General features: G+C 44.7%; 1 protein-coding gene across 1 annotated transcript in view; it reads left to right on the top strand.

The window, feature by feature from the left end:
• fbxw7 (F-box and WD repeat domain containing 7) overlaps positions 1-17,596 on the top strand; it is an 86,726-nt gene that overhangs the window by 10,400 nt on the left and 58,730 nt on the right. The window contains exon 2 of the mRNA XM_063218406.1: positions 2,073-2,951. Within this exon, the coding sequence (XP_063074476.1) occupies positions 2,073-2,951 (879 nt within the window). The remainder of the gene's footprint in view (positions 1-2,072; positions 2,952-17,596) is intronic.

Raw genomic sequence — 17,596 nt, 5'->3', positions numbered from 1 at the left:
AAGAAAAGCTGCCCTCAGCCTATAAAAATCTAAATATCTCAGCTTCTGAAGCACATAAAAATATGCACTAAGTTACATTTAAACGCCAAGACCCTCATCTTTCATTAGAATGTGTTCATTCATCTCAAACAAACAAAGATTTTAATAAAGTTGTCTCAAATCTCATGAGCATGAATGTTGCGTAATTCAGCTCCAGACACCAGGGCCAATGTTGCGCAAAGCAACATCAGGCATCAATGGGTTAATAGCCACACATTGCTACAAGAAATTCTTTAACTGCTCAATAGCCGCCAAAACACCAGGCATTAATAACAAAGGTGTGTAGGTCCTGTCAAGTTGTGTGAAACTGCTGTGACCAAGTGTGTTTGATAAGTCACCTTAGACAGAACCTTGTGATTAGTTTGACCTTATGTAACTCAAAGCTTTCCTACAAATCAGCCGTGAGTGCAGAACTGCTGGCGTGTAGGACTCCATCTCACCTGCCAGTGGCAGCTGGTGGCCTGCTCTCAGAGGAGATGAGCTGTGGCTATTAGTGGCTGTAGTACTACAGTACTTACACACAGGGCTCCACCACAGACTGATACAGTACATTCAGATGAATGCAGACCCACAATATTGGCCAGTTAGTAAGACATTAGGAAATGTCTTTGTGATAAATTAAGTGACAGAAAAATGTTGACAATATGTTGATGGTGAACTTTTTCATGGGAATTTCATGCTCTGACTGCATTACAATGGCATAGCACAGTTTGTATGGGCTGCGGTCACAGGAGCAAATTCCCAAGTAAACATCTTCGCATACACACACACACACACACACACACACACACACACACACACACACACACACACACACACACACACACACACACACACACACACACACACACACACACACACACACACACACACAAATCGTGGCACCTGCCCAAATATCCACTTAGACTGTTTGATATTCTGTTCATATTTCCCCACTGCTGATGTGGCGTCTCTTCCTTTGCAATTGCCTGAATGCTACTCTGGTACCAATCACCTTTGGAGGCCCAGATTGCTCTCAGTGCCTGGCATGAGATTATTTTAGACCAATTATTTAACATTACGTTTGCTGTTATTTACCAGCAAAAAGAAGTTAGTATGTGGTAAAACTGATTTCATCATCAATGATTGAGCAATGCTGGTGCTTGATGAGTGCTGGCTATAGACTACATACTACTGCTAGACTTCAGTGGGGTGTCTCCTACCCAGACAATAGAGTTCTGCAGCAGATAGGTGCAGGGGATTCAGATTCACTAGCCAATGCACTCCATAACCTTGTGCCCTAGCCACTACTTGAACTCATGTGCCCCCCTATGGCCAAAAGCTGTCATTACAGAAATGGATACAGAGGAGAAATTGCTTTTGATTATCTCCGCCTAGGAGGTTGTTTTCAATCGCATTGGTTTGTTTGTCTGTCTGTTTTTTTGTTTGTCTGTCTGTCTGTCTGTCTGTCTGTCTGTCTGTCTGTCTGTCTGTCAGCAGGATAATTCAAAAAAGTTATGAACAGATTTTGATTACATTTTGTGGAGTTCTTGGAAATGACAAAAGGAACAAGTGGTTACATTTCTGTGGTGATCATGATCCGGATCCAGGATTTTTTTTAAAGATTGTTCACCATTGCGGGATAGGGCGAATTTTGACATTCCAGTTTCTAACTCCACAAAAGCAAGGCAGAAAGACTTGGAAAAAAACAAACATCACTGTAAGATATTATAGGCATAGGATTCCATACCGTGTAAATGTTATGACGTCAGTGATCCCATGGCCTTGGCGGAGGTTAGCACTCTCTGAGTGCTTCTAGTTCTAAATGTTGCCACAATGAATATCACCTTGGTCCTGACATATGCACACAAAGTTACTATTTGTAAGGGGTTCCTGATAAATGAAGTGTGCTCTGATTGTTTTTTAATCATGGTGGGTTCATCATAAAAGATGCTTTGAAGCATTCATAAAGGCCATTATTGATGTAATGCATGCATAGTCTTGTGTCTTCTCATGCTCATAGATGTATTTGTTTTGTTTCCTTTGTGTTTCAGAATGCCAAGCCCTTCCCCTCCTCAGACAGCCTAGTGAAGGTGCAGGAGGTAGCAAGCTGGCTTTTGGAAATGAACCAGGATCTGCTGTCGGGGGGCAGCAGGCGGAGAGGGGGGCCGCGGCCACGGCAAGGGCAAGGGCCGGCCGGTCGAGGTAACGGCTCCTCGGCCCGCACAGCTGTGGCGGCGGCCTCGGGGGCGGCTTCCGCCCACCAGCCAGGACAGGAGGCGGAGGAGGAGGAGGAGAATATGAACCGCGTGCTGGAGGACGAACAGCAGCAGTCGTCAAGAGCAGCGGCCCGGCCGGCCCAAGAAGGAGACGAAGAAGATGAGGGTGAGGATGAGGAGGACGAGGAGGGTGAGGAAGAGGAAGAGGAGGAAGAAGAGGAAGAGGAAACGTGGCCCTCGGGAGAGGTGGGCAGTAGTCGGGGTGGTGGAGAGGGTGCGCCTCGCGGGCCGTGCGGGGAGGTGAACCGAGGAGATGAGGCCGCCTCCTGGGCTCCGGAGCAGGGCAGGCGGCAGCAGCAGGACCAGGATGAAGAGGAGGAGGAGGAGGAGGAGGAGGAGCAGAACAACAACAGTGGCAGTAGCACCGCACAACGGCAAGCTGGGCAGCACAGAGCACAGGAGGAAAGGACAGAACGGGAGGAGGATGGAGGAAGGGAGGATGAGAGAGAGGAGTACGGAGATGAGGAGATGGACCAGGACAGTGATGAGTTTGAAAACTCAGAGGAGAGTGAGAGAGAGGAGGGGGAGGAGGAAGAGGAAGGGGAGGAACGCCTCCACTCTCCCTCCTTAAAGAACTGCTTATCCGAGTCAAATGACAACATGGATGCCTCATCAGGAAGACCACACCAGAATTCAGCCTCAATCTACAAAATGGTAAGAACTGGTTTACTCTTACCAAATGCTGTTACACCCCCTTTATTGTTTCACTGCTCCCTCTGCTGGCAGAAAATTGATACTCCCATCATTATGGGTGTTCAGGGCAATCAAAGGGCACTTTGATGGTTTATTCATTGATGATTCCAGCTACCACCATAATCACACCTATTGTCCTACATTTGGCAGCCACATGAATTAGAGCATGTTTTAATTTCAGATTGTGAAATGTCTATTGTATAAGTTAGAGAAGTGACTGTGACGATACCTATTTGTGAGTTGATCATGTCATACAAGCAGAAAATGGGAAAGTTTGAACTGTGTTATGTCCATGACTAGATTAACTCAAGATGGCAGGTGGACATGGAGACTGGACACCTGATATAAAATGTAAAGCAGTGCACTTGAAATTGGCAGTGGTGATGATTATTCATGAAAAATGACAGGTTTATGGCCAATAGGTCTTTTGATGGTGAAAACTTGAACATTTATACACTGGACGTTCAATTCTGTCATCTGTGTACTGATCCTTTTCTCAGACCAACAATGGAGCTAAGGGGTCTTTCATACCAGAATCTCTGTTGGGGAGAGATTGCTACAATCCATCTTTACCTCCTTCTATCCTCATGTGCTACGGTGTTGTTAGTATCACAAGAGGTGTACAGTATGACCAGACTGACAAGGCAGCGGTTTCCACTATATTAGGCTTCATGGCAGCTTCATGCAAAGTCATTCATGCCACTGAATTTTGTCCTTTCTGATTTGGTAAATTTTAACATCCACAAGGCAAAGGGGAAAGTGCTGTGGCCCTGATGAACCAGCCCAAATGCCGCACTCACAGATATGTGTTTGGAAGGGTACTAGGATAACACTATTTATCTCAATTCATGAAATAATAAGATTGCTTACACTGAGCTAATGGCACAGTGACACAACAAGGAATACGATATCTCTCTCAAAAGTGAGCTCACTATTCAGATTTCAGTAAGGAAAAACATTCACTGGCACACTTTCAAATGAAACTTGGATTTGTTTCTGAGTAGTCTGTGTTTTTGTAGCACTGCTGGGAATACGTTAGCACTTATCCTCATGGTACAACAGGTACAGATACAGGTCATCGCCAGTGCAGCCATAGTGCTACTGTTTAACAGCCTACTGTCCCACACGATCTGGAAACTTTAAAGATGTCCTCTCATCGTTATTTCATTAATACTGCTGTGTTCCCCATTGTTATTGAATGCGTTACGCGTTGGTCCTGTTTAAAAAAAAAACCTTTTTCTGTTGCTTTGCAAGCTAGCAAGGTGGCTTGTGGACAAACGAGAGGGTTTTCCGGGTTTCTCGTGGATATCCGTCTCTGCTTGGGTCCCCCCTCCTGTTCTGCAGAGAGATTCTAAAGGTTATACCAGAGATTCTTTAAGTATATAGAGATATGGCAATGTAATAGGTTGCTATGGGCACCTAACATGACCAGGTTCCGGTCTGCCTAAAGGGAAGTGTCATAATACTCCTAGCATTGAATAGAACAGTCCTTAGGTCTGCCTAAAGTGGGATTTCCACCCCCTCCCCCTTGCAATAATAGAACCCGGAAACAATGGGCCAATGGAACCTCTCTCTCTCTCTACTCTCTCTGGTTATACCGTAGACTCACCACTTCCCCGGGTGGTACTGTACTATAGGGGCGCCGACGGGGGCGTGCAGGCTCCATTCAGGGTTGTGCTCTCTCGACAGCGACCCCTAGGTGAACTGCAGGCATGGGTCGACTAAAGTGGGCAGGCTGTATGTAAACTGGCTGTGTGCTCTGTGTGTATCTGAGAGTAGCAACCAGCTGATAGCTAGGCTAAGCTAGGTTTTGGGCCACCAGGCGTTGCTTGTTTTTAAAACAAGCAGAACAAAATTACTAGACATGTTTTTACAAAAATGGGTCGACATAAACCCATGTGGGCAACGCCTTCTTTCGATGTGACACAACACAGACAGGCTTTTGTGATTCGCTCATGGCTCTGCATTGTTTATGTCAATTGGGAAACAAAGCCAGGCGAGGTGACGCACCACTATGAAGCCTTGCATGTGATGACTGTCTGATTTTCAAAAGGAGCAAGTAAAACTGTTTGTTATCAGAAGTTGGCCTTAATCGGTCGGTTTAAGGCCAATCAGTGGGTCAAAATAATCGGTTGGTTTCAGAACTGAGGCCAGTTTGTCACCAACACAAACATTGAAAATCCTGAATTGAGACCAAACATGAGATTGAAAAAATTGCATTTGTTTAGAGATTGTTTCACCTCTATGGCATGGTCTACAGTGCACATCCTGGTGACTCCATGAAGCTCAATAGGCATCACCTGAATGACTGCCGTCTGTTATAACAGAGTAATTAGATTTCCAGATATAGATTTGAACAGAACTCCTTGAAACTCAGCCTCAGAGAGGTCAAGGCAGCGATACTGACTGCTTGTGTGATTGAGTGGGTCAGTCGCTGACTAACACGTCCCTGGATGGCAAGCTAGACTGTAGGCTGCGACCGGTGCCTGACATTTCAGACAAATGCTGCTGGCACATTTGATCCACGTCACTCCCGCTCTATACCAGAGGGACCCAGCTGTATGTGAATCAGACCATGAAGGTGTTGAATTCTAAGCAGCTGGTGGTAGAGGGGGGTGTTTCACTGTCGAAATGTTTGTGCAATAAACTCTAATGAAGTTTCTATAGAAGGTGCTGCTGAAGATTAGAAGGTGATTACAGTGCGGGTAGTGGCAAATATGCTGTTTACGGTATGTTTAGTTCTCAGTGTTGACTTTGTGAAGGACGGCATCGTCTGCCTCGGCTCCTCTCAACTTAGCTCCTCAGATTCCTATTGGACTTGTGTCCTTCCTCGGAGTTATTCTCAACACGGCCACGAGGAAGATAATTAACGATGGAAAGTGACAAATACATGTTTTACATGATGACCTCGAAACCAAAGTGGGATGTCTCTGCATGCCGCGAATCACAGGACCCATAGGAGCCATAGGAGAGAGAGATAGACAGGGAAGGGGGAGGGAGGGGAGGAGTGATTTTATTGCAATCATGATGATAGAGGTGCAACAGATGTACATTTACCCAGTAGAGGGCCTGCTGATGGTGTGTTTGTGTGTGTGCAGTGCGTAACCATACAGGTTGGCACACACACACACACACACCACTTCTGTGTGACAGGGGGGCCCTGTCTCTTTTTCAAATTGTCCTCGTGTGGCCACTGTAATGGCAGGTGTGGAATGTGACGCTTTTGCTGAGGCATGTGGCTTCCCTTCCTTTCTTGTGAACATGTGTGTGCTGCTTTATGTGCGTGTGTACCCATCTGCCATTAACATGTGTGTACGTGTGTGACTGTCACTGCGTGTGTGTGTGTGTGTGTGTGTGTGTGTGTGTGTGTGTGTGTGTGTGTGTGTGTACATAGTATTTGAGGTCTGCTTTTGTGAGTAAGACTGGCAACCGAGCGGAGCACGAACAGAGAGAGGGAGAGGGGTGAGTGAGTGAGAGGAAGGGAGGGAGGATGCGAGAGCAAAATCATTTCCATCCTTAGCGCGCCACACACTCAGCATTAGAGCTGGCAGTGTCTCCTCTCTCAGCAGAGCCCGCCCGTTCAGACTTGAGGACCGGCTGAAGTCCAAGTGTGACTGTCCTCCACACACCGACGCGCACATACACACTCACACACATTCTACCAACTATGGGGAACCGGACCATGAAGAAAGTGGCTCTACTGCTGGTGAGTGTGTGGCGAGAGGGGCTTTGCCAGATCAAAGCAAGGGTGATGCTTGGGTGAATCACTTGTGGGTTTTCTCTGGTCTTAAGTTTGCTTATGCCCTTAATGGCTGTCATTATCTTTTGGTCCACCATGATTGTCTTCTGATTGGGGCCGTTGGTAATGGTTTTCTGAGCTGTGTGTGGTTAATGTGGTATAGTTAATTTGAGGATGTTAATGTGTCACATTGATGTTTGTTTCAGATGTAGTAGTTATGGCTTCATAATTTGTCTGACACTCAGAATTTGTGTTTTCTCATAACGCCCACAGACACTCATGAGTGTCGTGAGAAAACAGTGATACACATTTTGCCAAGACATTTGTTCCTCTGGCCTAGCTATTATTGTATATAGTTACAGTTTTTTTCAGTCGTAATAATTATAGACAGGTACTGAGAAAAATGCTTAAATGTGTCAATAGAACTAGTGAATGTTACTGTACAGTCCTCTCCAGCTGTGTGAAACAGTCAAGGCTTTGGACCACACACATGCAAGCCATATAACAGGGAGGTGTTGTATTTGTACCTTGCTGTGCAGAGTCCTAATTGTTGTCTGTTGTATTTTGGGCTGTTGCTCTGGGAATTAAAATGATTAAAAATAACTGCCCTTGCGAGGATATGTGAGCAGTGAACAGAATGGATGAGGCAAGGTGTATCTGGGAAGTCCAGTCTGCTCAAATGCTTACCTGGATGGTGAATGAAAACCTGAAAAAGAGCTTTTTCGGTCCTCTGTCTGCAAGGCTTGACTCTGTGACCTCATCCACTCTCATTTATGGACTCTGCAACCTGACTGAAAGGAAAGTCTCTGTGTGTTCACATCCTAGCAACAAAGTCATACGAGATGAAGTTGACCCTGTTTGGCGTGGTTTATGTGGGTGACTAACTGGGTCACTAACTTCTGGAAAAACTCTTTGAAACTGCTTCCAGAAAACTTTTCTCACCGAGGTGTCTGGGTAAAGGAATTGAAATCTGTCTTTGGGTCTTTGAAAATGAGTTTTAATCATCATATTATGAAGCAGTTAGCTGTCTATTAGTTGTATTGACTTTAACTTACTGACTTACTTTAAACTACCAGACCAGAGCTCTCACCTTTCAACATGCTGCTGGTGAAATACCTGTGGCAAACCGTCCCAACCACAGGCTTGTCTTTTAGTGTGGCAACCCATTTTCTGATTACAATAATCAAGTGTTAAGGCATGAATTTCTCAGATTAAGATTCATAATGTGCCAATTTAATTTCCAAATTCATTGATTTCCTATATTGCTACATTTTATTTTTATCCTTTAAAGATGTAATTTTCTGTCTTGTCCGGTCCTCCCTATGACGTGTTCAGCAATAGGCTCGTTTTAATGGACATTTAATTATTAATACTGGGATGATATCGCAATAATTGACATCATTCATTTGGTTTGTCCCTGTGTAAGTTCTGCCATTGCTTCTTCTTTAACTGTTGCCTGAATGAAAAGCTCTGCCACCAACCCAACCCAGAGCTGTGCAATGGTGTCATAGCAAAGGAAACAGTAGTAGGAAGCAGCTCAAGAAATCCATGACTTAACTCTAGACAGACAACACCACTTAATTTGAACCATTTCAGTGTTTGCTGATTCAACAAGCAAGCCATTTTAATATTAAATGAGATTGACGTGAAAGTGAAATCAGTGGAGTTGGATTCAATGCAAGAAATCAAGACTGAGAAACTTAACTCTAAACATAACATGAGCTTGTTCTACATCTGTAATGAACAGTCTATAAACACAGAAGCAGCATTGATGTTACTAACAACAACCCCTTGGAGAATGGCAGGTATTTATTCACAAAAAAATAATGATACAGCACTTCAAAAGAGGTATAACTCCCGTAGTAAACACGCGTGAATCATCCAAGGGGCCATACCTCTTGTTAGTAGGAATGCTGCAGCGTAGACAAAACATATTTTCTTTCTTTGACCTCACTACATCCTGACAAAGAGCACCCCCTCAGACATGTGTTATGGCTTACGGATGCCATTGGAGCTGACCTTACTGTGTGTGTGTGTGCGCATGCGTGCGCATGCGTGCGTATGCGTGTGTATGCGTGGATGTGTGTGTGTATGTATGCAGTGTGAGTGAATGTGTGTGTAAGCAGGGCTATGCCCTTTAACAGACATAATCTGGCAAACAATAGGGAGACACATTTAGCTGCTTTGAACACGGGAACAAATGTGGCGGTGTTCAGCAGTGCACCTCTGGTGGGGCTCCACGGCCGGCCGCCCTGACACGCCTAGCGCACGGTTACATGTGACCGCTGCACGTGGCATATCGCTTCCTTTCCTGTAGGAAATAAAAACATGGAGACTATAGGGTGCATACATTGTTAGTGTGTGCACTACGTGTGTGTTGGCCATATTGGTCAGACCCATTTTGGACCTGGAGTGGTTCCAGACAATGTGCCGACAGACACATCAATGCCAAGGCCCTTCCGGCCACAGGATGCCTGGACTGATGCTCTGCAGGAGCTTTTTATAGGCACAACAAGCTGCTACACACCTGTGGCTGGGAGGCAGCATGCAACCTGCCCCCAGGCTGAATAGTGGCCTGATGTACGTACATGTCTGAGGTGCTATTCAGTGTCTTGCAGAATTCAAATAACTTAATCTCAGACAGTTTTTTATGCCCAATAACTTAATCTCCAACAGTTTTTTAAGCCCTAGTAGTCCAGATTCACAATTTTAACCAAGATGTTTGTTGAAGAGATGTTTCATAATGTTGGTACAGTATTAAGTATGATGGGTAGCAGGCTTCACTCTGGTTTCTTGATGACTTTTAAGGGTGCTGGCCCATAATTTCACAATTTTATTCATAATTAACCAAGTACATGAGTGGGATAAATGACATCTAGTACGTATGTCTAAGCTGTGACGCAAAACTGTCAAGACCAACACTTCGTATTTCATGATGAAGGTTCACAGAAACTGAAAGCAGTTTTTCCCAGCTCAGTACGAGCAAAAAAAATGCTATTGACTTTGGTAAGGATTAAAATACCCAACTAAAAGAGAGGAAATGTAGTATAAGGGGAGCTTTGCAGTAAGGGCCATATGGAAACAGAAAGAGCTGCATATCCCGTCTTTGATAGAGATGCATTTATTTATGTGTAGAATGGATAGTTTCTGCCTGGGCTTAATAACAAGATGTGTTTTATGGAAGGAGATGCTAACGACTCTCACACTGTGACAAGGGACTTTTTTCTCTCCTTACTTATGGCTGCACCTAAATGTCAACTTGTCCATAGTGTTGGTCATTACATGCTTTTGAGCTTCGCGCAGCGCTTGTCTCTGCAAGTCCATAATGAGGATGAGAATAGCATGCTGTGAGCATTCTGTGGACAATCACTGCCTCTCGTCACCCACTGATGCTCTGAAGAGAAGGAAGCACCATGCTCCACAAGCCTACAGGAAGACATGGCTCTGTTTGATTTCTACACGGTGGGTGAGATGAGGAAGTGATGTGGAAGCAGAGAGGTCAGCAATCTACCCCCCCTCTAGTTGATCAGGGAATGGTCATTAGCACTAATCAAATACACAGTCCTTTGCTCACTCCCTCGTCTTCTGCTCACCGTGGCAGCCAGGCACTGCAGAGGAGACACCTGTCTGCTTTTCCTTGCTCGAGCGTCTGCCCTTTGTCACTCTTCTACTGTTTCAAGAGCTCACCTGCTGATAAGCAGCGCTCTCTCATTAGCTCTAGAATGAGCCGCCCGCACAGATCAGAGTTGTTTAAGTGCTAAGTGGCTTAAAGGCAGCGATAACATGTAGTATTAGAGAGAAGGCAGCGATAACATGTAGTATTTTAGCGAGAACAGAGTCTGATTCTCATTCCTACCATTTTGAGTTAGACCTCCAGCAGCGGCAGGCAAATTGTCATCCCACAGTGCAGGAGGGGCTGTGCTGTCTTTGCTTTGGAGCCAGAACTTCATTTCTCAACTTACTCTTTTAGTATATCTTTAAAGGTGCACTGTGTAATATTTTAAGTAGACTATTTCCAGAATACATGCTGCCCATTCACAAATGGTACATTTTATCACGAGTACTTACCACCACCATCCAATTCAAAGTATTCGTTATGACTGTGAAAATGACACTTTTCATACATGAATGAATACCGCCATTTTGAATTCCCAGGAATGGGCCTTTTTAGCTGCAAAATTGACTGTACTTTGGTCACACTAGTAAATATTACTTTATTACTAAGTAAATATTCATGAAAAGATCATATTTAGCAATATGCAGCACAGTTTCAATGAGCAACATAGTTTCAATACCTACTCTGGCCACCATTCTACACAGGGCATCTTTAAGGCTCTTGTGCCAATTGGCAAAGCTTGGCACCTTTTGTTTTGCTGTTTACTGCTCGCAAATGTTTTCTTTGGTGCATTCTTCTGCTGACGTTCTCTGCTTGGCCATGTGTGCCCCTACCATGACTTCCCAGGTGAGGCCAGAGAGCGTGGGCAGAGGGGGCACACCAGGCTCCGCAGCATCCTGCGCCGATACTCATATAATATCACTTCACAGGCTGGTGGATGAATCTTTCATCATGGCTTAATTAAAAATGCCCTTTCTGCAGTGCCGCTGGTCCTCAGCAACCCCGAGGCCCAACTTCAAGGCTCAGTCTTCTGCCACGGCCAACTCCCTGGCCCAGCTGGATGCTGCGGCACGAGCTGCTTGGCTTGAACCTTTGGGGCTAGAACGCGAAGCTTCTGAAAGAATTCGTTAATTCACTGCTTATGGTTAATTTACTGTGTACTTACTGTAGTTACTGTTAATTTACTGTATATTTTCCCTATTTACAGCTAAAAAGTGTGATTAACCTGTGAGGCATATCTGGTTAGACTTTGTTTTTGTGCTGTTTTTGACTTTGGCAGATGATGGGTTCAGATTTCTGGCACACAGTGTTTGGGAAACAGCTGTGCATGTGTCTGTTGGTCTGCTGAGGTCAGCCAGGCACTCAAAGCTTTGCCGGCTGTTCCTGGAATTCAAAGTTCCCAAAATGGACCATTCTAGAATGTCTCTTGCATTCTTGCACTTTTAGTATGGATACGCTTTAGTATTTACACGCTTCACCTCACAATTACCCACAACTACTGTGACTAGATACACACTTATATTTGACTTAATATATCCACTTAGCAATTGTTTATTCTGAAAGTAAAGATGCCAAAGGCAATTTGATGTGTGCATCCCAGAGTGTTGTCCATGGTTAAATAAGCTGATGGAAATGGCAGACCCTTTAAATGAATGCTAATGAGGCTGCGGCTGATGGCTCACTAGTGACGGACTCCATTAGGGGGCTGGGCCTGCAGGCCTGTCAGGGATGATTCAGTGGCTGTGGGGGAAGAGGATGGCAATCCGCTTGAGCAGCGGGCGGCCTGATGAGTGGATTTGCAGCTCAACAGCAAAGTTTGGTTCTGTCAACATGCTGCTCAACCACTGGGCTTATTTAAAACCTGGCAAAAATTGCTTGTTTTTCAACTTCATTGTGTAATATTGAATATAAAATGGTATTTATTGTTTGGACCTTCGACTGCCCATGCCAGTGCCATTTTTGCTCCCGTTGCAGTCCCTTAGTGCTTCCCTCTGAATATGGCATATTTTTGAAAGTCACATCCACAAGTACATCTGTGTGCATGTGCGTGCATGTGTGCATGTTTGTGTGTGTGTGCACGTGTGTTTCTGAATATGTGCGACGTGTTCATCTGTGTGCATGTGTTTGCACGTTCGAGCAGAACCAACTTGGGAACAGTAATGTTTCCTGAGCAAAGCCAGTCACCACAGTTGGAGATGGAAACAAAAACATGGCTTAACACAGTGTCATAAGTAATTGTTTGATCGTGTACCTACCTACTCCCATACTTGCTTCTGTTTCTGCCACACTCTACACACGTCCTCCCACTCGTGCGTAACCCCCTCCTCTTCTTGGGCTCTGTTGGAAGCTCTTTCACCCAGCATGTGCTTCGAGAGTGAAAAGCTCACTGCTGTGTGTATACGTGGCAGGTGTGTTGTTTTTTTTGCCTTAGCACTGACGAGGCAGGAGCACAACTATGGCTGATCACCAGCGGAGAGACGCTTCCCCCGCTGTGTGGGAGTGATGGGTGGGTCATGCAACCCTCCTCTCCTCTCCTCCCCTCTGCCTCCCTACACACAGGCAGCCCCTCTCAGACTCTCCCTCAGACACCAGCACTTTGAGAAGAAACCTCTACTTTCCAGCTGTTGCTATGCAACCCTGGACGTGTCACAAAGAGGTGATGGAGTGAGAAACGGAGGAAAATGCCCCGAGCTAGAGCTTATTCCAGGTAGCTTATAGATCCTGAAACGTCTATTAACTTCATTTTGAAATTGTTTAAATTGTCCCAAACATGGCTGTAAATGTTAAAAGTAAATTGTGGTCCATTTAATTTTTATGACAACTATTGCTATGATTATGTCTCGGATGGGAACTATATTAGTGCAAAATAAGTTACACTGTTAAATATGTGTCATCCATAATGTAGCAGAGTGATGTTTCTGATTCACTTGGTTTCCCCTGAGCTTTCTGGTGGCAACTAGTAAGGGTGTGGCCACCTACAGGTTGTAGGCTTTCAAATTCATGGCAGCCAAAGAATTATCGTCGGCATATAGAGTAGTGATTCCACCCAATTCATACGAATGAACACTAACTGATTACAAAATAAGTTATTGTTGCAATGTATGTCAAACGTTGTCTTTCAATTTAAATTCTTGGTCAAACTATCCTTGAGCTTAGAAATAAGCTTAATGTGTCTTAAGGGGGGAGAGTGGTTTAAAACCATTGCTGATGAGAGATATATGTTTTGTTCCTCATAAAGCCCTTTTGCATATGTCCACTAGGGGTCACTGCTGGCCTGGTGAGATGTCTTGTCCTAGAACAGACTCTAGTCTTCTTCTAGCCTTTCTCCTGTCCTCTTATTCCTTTAACTTCCCCACTCGAACTGGTGGTACATCACTATGCAGAAATTTGGCATGGATTAATTTCCTACAGTTATGTGGTAAGGATTGGAGCCTTAAACTCCCAAACCACAAAATGGCAAGTATTGAATAGAAACCCTGGATAGCAAAGGGTCTCGACGGCAGATCTGCTTGGCGCAGATGTCATGGACATCCACTCAGTCTACCTTTGGTCTGCCATGCATGTGGGGTATATTTAGAATTCAGGGAAATTCCTCACTGCCCATCGCATCTGTCCCTCCTCGCCAGAGGACTGTGCTGGGCAGCTCTGCTGTAGACAACTATGGATTAGACTGGCACACCCTGTCTGTTCTACAGTGTTTGGCATTGATGTCTGCATATGAGCATGTGTGTTGGTGTGCTAGTATTAAAAGGCAATTATTAGATGGAGCCAGAGCTGTGCATTTTTAAGTCTCGCCCCACGAAGGCATTTTTGACTGCCCAACTTTCCAATGCTAGTGGGATGCACCAACTGAATAACAGCCACCGGTTATCTGTTGACACAGTGATGTTCAGGCTAAACAGAAACCCTATTTAGGAATATTTCCTCCCTAAGCGACCCCAGTATAAAAGATTTATTGCCTCTTGAAATGTTAAACTGTCTCTCTGGTTATACTTGCAAATGAGTTGTGTTCAGAGCTTTGTGTGGTGTTTAGATAAGTGTGTGAGGGCACAGCATCCTTTTGGGGGATGGATGGGACAGCTCTCATTTGTGTGTGTGGGTGTGTATGTCACTGTTAGGAAATAACAGAGCACTTAATGGAGATGTAGCTTTATGTAAAACATAAAACTAGTTGAATAACTCGTTGCTTGCAATATGTAGCTTATTTCCTTAAAAGGTGTCATCCATTCTACACCCAATAACTTTATTTGAAGCTGCATCAAAGGCCAGTCGATGTAATCTGTTTCACGAACACTTTTGTAACATGGCTTTAACTCCACACCACTGGCTGAGGCATCAGTGCCCACCGGAGGTGTTACACTGAATGTAGACCTCACAGCCCTTGGTTGCAGGCCATCAGAGGGTAAATGAGTCAATACGCTGTCGAAGGCCAAGCAGTGTACAGCTGGTCCTTCCTGGAGCAGCACCAAGTTGCCCAGAGTAGGCTGAGGCAGTCTAGGAAGAGAGGTATGGGCAAGAGGCTGAGGCAGAAGCTCAGTTGTCACCCCAGCCACAGAAGTGCAATGGGGAACCCAGTGTCTTTGTGAACAACTTCAGACTGTGTGTGTGTGGTCTGAAGGTTGGTTAAACCCGTAGAGCAATCCATCAAATGGTGGTCTGTAGTGGTTTTTATGCTACACACGCTGCATGTTCAGTAAAAGGGGGTGTCATAATTACTGAATTTCTCCAGATTTAATTGTGTGGTAAAGGCTGATAACTTATATCAATTCATGGCTGTGGATTGGCAAGGAATTTAAGCGTCTTTTTTTGTCATATGGCACTTTCCTGCATTTAAACACAAGGTGAGGAGCGTGGCTTTTCCCCTGTCAGGTAAAGTCTGAGGCTGATGGGTAAGTGGTGTTGAGTGGGTCCAAAGGGCCGAGATCCTTGACCTTCCCTCTTCCTGATTTTCACCCTTCACAATATGCATCATTAAGGTGTGGGCAGAATAGCTATCTCCCTGGAGCGAGTTTCCTTAAGTAGTGTGTATAATGATGTGTCATACGCAGCGGCGTGGAACAGGGGGGGAAAACCCCGACTCATTCTCAGGGCCCAGCCCACCTGGGGGGCCCACCGGGGGGGCCCCTATGGAAAATGTTCTTCTTGTTTTGTTTTTTTAAACATTATTTTTACAATAATGTCAATACATGTTGGTAATTTATGTAATTCCAATGTTCTCTGGAAATACATCTGTTAAATTGGATATCCTAGCCTGCAAATAGGCTACAATATATATCAAACACCCCCATAATCAGTACGCATTGGTTTAGTCCGCCCTCTCGCGGACTTTTGATTGCACAATATGCGTAATCAACACTCACTCACTTCATTATAGGCATTAAACGCAGCAGCCGGTTAGCAATGAAAGATGTCTAAAACACCAGGCTTTCACAAAAAGAATAGAAAGGCAAGAGAGACAGGGGAAACCAGACGAAGCAACTGCTGCTGATTTCTTGCAAGAAAAGGTGAGCCCAAATGTCAAAATTACCGCCTACAGTAGGCTAACTGGTTATCTCATTCCCATTCCGTATGGCCTACTGTGATAGCCGGAGTCAGATAAAAAAAAAATATATATCATTTTTTGGCTATAATTGTGATAGTCTATTGAACCCATATTTGTCTTTGATATATTCATAACAAGTCACAAGACCAACATAGGGTCGATGTTGGTTCAAATATCCAAATAAAGCTAATTTGTAAAATGAATCAAGAAAATGTCACAAACGTGAAGATGCCCCCTGTCACAGCAGATGCAAATTGTGCGAACTTGAGAGAAGGTGAGCCTAATATCCTAATGTTGAGGAAAAGCAGTTTCTCAATCGGGTGCATCACATTTGCAGATTGATTATGTCCTCGTAACGATATTAATCAACGTCACGTTCATCAGTTGCCAATGTCAAGGTGGCGGTGCGAGCTGTCAGTCCTGAACCGTCATTCTGCTTTCATTTTGCGGTCTCAACACTCTCAATAGGAAATCTCTGGTTACTTTCCCTGGCCATCTGACAACGTCCGTTGTAGCTGAAGTGTGGTAAATTAATGACGAGATTTTGACGGGGCACCAGTCTGCGTTTTGAATGCTGCTGACGCCATTCTAATCTGCGCAAAGCGCAAGACAAAAGATAGGCAGAGTAGCCTACCTACCTCCGTGCTGAGCAGCCTATCTGCATTGAGTGCTCATGACAATTACCCTATTTAAGGTAGGCTACTGTGAAATAGTTACTGGCCAATTTAAATCTGAAACTATAGCCTATGCAGTAGCCTAATAAATAATGATTTCTATGTGACTAGGTTCGGGGTGCCCTGACTTTAGAAGGTTGAGAATAACGGCATCAAATCCAAACCGCGATACTTTTGTTCCAGCCTATTTTAAGCGACATTCCATAGTAAGCTTCTGCCAGTAAATCACAGCTGATTCTCTATTCCTTGCTCTCCCAAAAAACAACTAACGGACAAATGACGTGCGGGTGCGTGCAGCGGGCCAGTGCAAGTGAATGAATGTGTGCGCGAGCGCGTGTGTTTCTGTTCAGGGATGCATATTGAAGAAAGTTCAGTTCTATATCAATGTCATGTCTCCTTATTGCACGAAATATTAGGCTAAATGCATTGTGAAGAGAGATTTACCAGTCTCTCTCTTCCCCCTCACACCATAGTGATGAAGTGATTAAAAGTCATCTCTATGAATATGATAGCAGACTTTTCACAACTGGTGATGTGAAAAATAAGGGCATTATGTCTGTTCCTTCTGTGATAGGCTATCATATGATTGAAAATGAGGATGATTCAAGTGAAGGGGAGGAAAGCATAGGCCTAGAGGGGTTTTCTGAGGAAGGCAAGGAGGATGACAATATCAGTCGCGCGTTCGCGCGCGCGCGCGCGGGGGTGGGGGGGGGGGGGTGTGTGTGTTTGGGGGGTTGTGAGTAGGGGGGACCATGAAAGAAGTTGTTCCTAGGGCCCCAAATTTGGTGCTACGCCCCTGGTCATACGTATGTCATGTGACATACCTGGGGACGCACAGAGAACCACATTTGCTACTAGACGGCCCCCTGGCTAACCTCCCTCCCATCTTGACAATCAGATGTTCTATAGCACAGACGGCTAATGCTGTTAGTGGACTGCACTTCTTTATGTTCTACGAGGCTTTATATGGCTTTACAATGTTTGTTTGTCTGTGTTCCTGAACATCACTCTAGATTATAGAGTCTATGTCTACTG

The sequence above is a fragment of the Engraulis encrasicolus genome, chromosome 16 (assembly GCF_034702125.1).
Source record: "Engraulis encrasicolus isolate BLACKSEA-1 chromosome 16, IST_EnEncr_1.0, whole genome shotgun sequence".
In the NCBI taxonomy this organism is placed as follows: domain Eukaryota; kingdom Metazoa; phylum Chordata; class Actinopteri; order Clupeiformes; family Engraulidae; genus Engraulis; species Engraulis encrasicolus.
This window is presented reverse-complemented; position numbering and strand designations above follow the sequence as displayed.